The following is a 4,699-nucleotide window of genomic DNA, read 5'->3' on the forward strand; positions in this document are numbered from 1 at the left end:
CAATGTACACCTCCCAAAAATAAAAAGTGCTCATAGACATGGACACAAAATCACAGCAGTGTGTTGCTGGAAAGTTCTTTGCTGTTCTCATCTTTTTTCCTGAGCCGCAGAACAGAGGTACCTCAGTGCTCCGGACAAGCCTGCTTTGACGGAGAGTGGGAGGAGAGAGGAAATAGAGAAAAAGAGGGGAAAGAGAGTGGTCAGGAAGGGGGCAAGACTGGCGTTATAACCTCAAACAGCACAACAAAGAGACAGGAAGGGAGGGGGGCGTCAAAATGAAAAGTGAAGAGAAAAAGAGGAGTGCAGCCCACTTCACTTCTCCCTGGCTTTCAGGCGTTTTAGTCTACTTAACCCAATTTTGGTTTGACTGGTGTTCTGTGTTGTTAATGGGGTTATGGCCGTCCCTGACCCTTTTACACTCATCCCATTACTGCATTTATCTGATCATTCCCTTGTCGTTGGCTCAACGCGTTTGCACGTCCACACAGAATCCTCTTAAAGTCAAGCCAAAACAACGAGTAGATGTTTATGTTTTGATATATAAACATAGACAGAACCACGTGTGTGAAGGCAGATTTCATGGTATAAATAAGCAGGTTTTGGGATTTACAAGTCATCAAAATACATTATTTTTGGGTTTTCATAATGTTCAAAATAGGACATTGGGATGTGTTTAAAGGACTGTTTAACACAAGGCCATAAATACATGAAGAAGCAGTGATGTTAAAAGAAATTGCTCTGTTCCATCGTTTTTCATTACATAAATCAACTCTTGATGTTAGTAAAATTAAACAATGAATAGCTGATTTTAAAATGTGTTACATGAGTAACATATGATCAGGTCATCACAATATGTAAGTCAACATAACATAGTGTTTTATATCATCTTTATTCATTGGAAGTGAAAGCATTTAAAACTTTCTTTGCTTGAGTTATTTCAACAGTGAATTAAGTTACTCAAGGGGTGGGGGGGGGGGGGGGGGGGAGGGGATCATTGAATTGCTTCGTTACCTGCAAGAGATTATTATTCTGCAACAAAAGACAGACATGCTGTAGCTCACTGAATAACCTTTACATCCTTTCTCTCTCTCTCTCTCTCTCTCTCTCTCTCTCTCTCTCTCTCTCTCTCTCTCCTCTCTCTCTTTTTTCCCCTCTCTCTCTCTCTCTCTCTCTCTCTCTCTCTCTCTCTCTCTCTCTCTCTCTCTCTCTCTCCCCCTGTAGCTCTCAAACTGCCCTTGGGGAAAAGACCACAGTGATGCATTTAGTTGCCAGAGGAGACTTTGCCTGAGCCAAATTCCCAAGGTAACAAGCCCTCCTTTCCTTTCAGTAGGCCTTTTCACACGCTGAGCCACTTTAATCGTTCCGCTCCCAGACATTATTATCTCTACACATGGCTTCTGTTTAAGGAACAGGTCACCAGTGCAAATAATTGGCTCCATTAAGGATATCTCCAAGATACAGCACATTTGTGTACAATGCACAGCTGATATAAATCATATTAGTTGACTGGTCTCCTTTTTGTGTAGTAGAAGCTGATTGTGTTTTTAGAACAGGCACTGATTCAACCTAATAATAAGCAGACATCAGAGGGACATTTAAGGTCACACAAAGCGCTACATTTATTGACTATCCACAGTTTGCTATGCATTCTGGGTAAGATAAACTCAAGGTAAGGTCAAATAAATAATTACCCCATGTTAACCCCAGAAGAAAACATGTCCTCTGGGGAAGAAATATTAAAGGGCAATGGTAAGTTATTTAAATAAATAGCAGCACAAATGGTTACTTGTGGTTACTCGCTCCACAACATGTAGCACACTACAAATAGAGCCATGTTTTCCCCTTTTTAGTCAGTTTGCAAGGAAGGGGTGTTACAATTAATCAATGTTTTGTTGAACATGGTCTCTAAAGCAACTATCAATTCGCAGTAGGCATAATGTTTGGTAAAAGAGAAATGTTGGTTAAAATACGCTTTTAAATTAAATGTTGCCATGCTGGTGAGATGTCCATGGTTGCATGTATTTGATTGGCCATAGCATCTTGTTTGATGATGACCTTGTATTCCAGGGTTTTTCCTAATAATGATCTGTGTGTGTGTGTGTGTGTGTGTGTGTTTTCAGGTCAGAGGAATAGAGAGAAGACCGGGGAGAGTAACTGCTGTGTCATTCTGTAAATACACACCACCCTCCCTCAACATCCTGGACCTAATGAGTCTGTCCCCTGTCCAGGAGCCTGTCCACAGTGCGGATATGCATACAAACACGCGCACACCCTTCTCTATTTCTTTTGACCCCCTTCTCTCTCACACACATATATATATATATATACATACACACACACACACACACACACACACACACACACACACACACACACACACACACACACACACACACACACACACACACACACACACACACACACACACACACACACACACACACACACACACACACACACACACACACACACACACACACACACACACACACACACACACACACACACACACACACACACACACACAGAAAGACAGCAGGCTCTGGCTGATTCAGGACACAGAGTTGAGAGCAGGAAATTGATTAACAATAGAGTTGATTCCTTTGTTGTACTTGGTTTGTTGTCATAACTGAAAATGTGTGGAAGGAACTGGATTTGCATGTGTTTTTCCCCCCTTTTTTTTTCTTAATGCACACCTTTTTAAGCCTTCTGCAACACACTTGTACACAAGCATACAAGCAATAGACACACACACTTTGTCTAGCCCCCCTTGGCCGGTGTGTCAAAATACCTTTACTAACTGGCTCCTCATTCCAGCTGGTTGTCATAGTAATGCAGTGCCCAATTTTGTGTGTGTGGCCTTGTTTTCTCATACAGAACGCTGACAATTTTAACCACTAACAACTCGCCAACAAACCAACACACATACACACACGCACGCACACACACACACACTATGACATCCTGTATACACATCCCACCATATGTGCTTGTGTGATCTCCCTCGGTGCAGCAGACTTAGACGTGCCTGATCAGAAAACTCAAACCAGGACACACAAACACACATATATAGACACACCGGTGTCCTTTTTACTGCCCTCATCTGCCCTTAAAGGTCACAAGAGAGAAATTATTCCTTTTTGTCTGCAGGGTGCTGTAGAGACCGATGCATCCTACTCTTTCACTCGTCATATTCTTAGCCAAACAAAGCCTAACAAACAGACAAATAGAGAAACAACCAGTGTTGGTGGTGTTGTTTTGGTTATTTGTTTGTCCATGACATTTGTGACTGTGTTTTGACAGTCCATGCATATTACTGACCGCCCAGTGTTGTAAAAAAATGAAACGTCATGTCAGTTACCTTCCCTCCCTGATGCACCATCCCCTCTCTCTGTGAGGAAAGGCTCATTGTGCTTCTTTTCTAACTGTGTTGTGAAGGATCTCTATGACAAATTGCTCTTGAGCAGGGAAATTAGCTCGGAATGAAATTGTTCCTTATTCGTCTTAATTTGCTTCTTACTCTTTCCTTGATTCTCTCTCTCTGCATTAATACAGTTAGTCCATTTTGCACAACGGAAGCATGTGCTCCTTCATCAGATTAATTCAAATGTATACAAAGTTTTATTGTTTTATTTTATATTTTTCCAATGGAAGTAATGTTCCAAACTAAGATAACGTGTAGATTATATTTAATATGAATCTTATATAGAACATGATGACTTTAGATCTTGTTGATATACAGTATATTGGTGTTTAGTCCATGATTGTGTATACGGTTAGCTTCTAGCCAGTTCACTGTCACTCGCTGACAATGTCTTGTGTTTAACAGCAGCAACACCTCCCTAATCATTGACGGACTGTATTTTTATTTTCTCTTTTTATTATTTTTTCATTTGTTTATAATTTAATGTAATCCTTTTTTTCTTTGTGAGTTTTTTTGCTTTAAAGAATCGCTTTGTAACAGCACTAGGTCTTAAAAAAAAATATATTGTTTATATTGATCAGGGTTCAAATCTGTACAGAGATAAAAGTTTTCAAACCAATTGTAAATAGCACTAATGCTCCTTCTCCCCTATTCAAACTTCAAAATGGAATACATCTGTAAACAAAATAAAGGTTATTGAAGTGCACTGCCTTTTGTCTTGCCTTAAAGTTGTAAAACTCAAGTGTCACCTTATTTTGACATCCTTCTGTTGAAAATCACTTGAGTGTCAACAAGTGTTTTAACACACAGCTGAATCAGGGAGGCATGTTAAGCTGACTTAACAAATGTTCAACTATCCGACGACTACTTGGAAGTGGCTGGTAAAGTATTACTGCGAAAAAGGCTTTGAAAAGGTCAGCACACAAGTTAAGATAATAAGCTGTTTAAAGTTAGTATTAATGAACTTTAAATGAATGCAAAACACCTAACTTATTTTATTGACCAGTGAGGACTTTGATACTTTCTCAACTTAAAGTAGTACCACATAGTAAAAATCCTCAAGTGGCAGTACAGTAGGGTTATTAAACCTGAAATGTAAGCAGCATTGCAATGTACCTGGTTGAAGTGGCATTTTCTGTTCACTAATTTTGGTTAGCTATGTAAGATAATGATTTTATTCTAGTTTCGTAAGAACAGGGAACCTGAAAGTGTCTAAAATAAACACTCAAGTAAAGTACCACAAACTGTACCTAGTACAACTTGAATAAACGTGTA

At 39.6% G+C, this 4,699-nt stretch overlaps 1 protein-coding gene across 1 annotated transcript in view; it reads left to right on the top strand.

Annotated features, from left to right (window-relative positions):
- ubl3a (ubiquitin-like 3a) overlaps nt 1-4,130 on the top strand; it is a 31,377-nt gene extending 27,247 nt beyond the window's left edge. The window contains 4 exon segments of the mRNA XM_079648680.1: nt 1,222-1,241; nt 1,244-1,273; nt 1,275-1,302; nt 2,121-4,130. Coding sequence (XP_079504806.1) covers nt 1,222-1,241; nt 1,244-1,273; nt 1,275-1,302; nt 2,121-2,173 — 131 coding nt within the window. The 3' untranslated portion in view covers nt 2,174-4,130.
- Nucleotides 4,131-4,699: the final 569 nt, after the last annotated feature.

This window comes from Notothenia rossii (genome assembly GCF_949606895.1).
Source record: "Notothenia rossii genome assembly, chromosome: 9".
Lineage (NCBI taxonomy): Eukaryota > Metazoa > Chordata > Actinopteri > Perciformes > Nototheniidae > Notothenia > Notothenia rossii.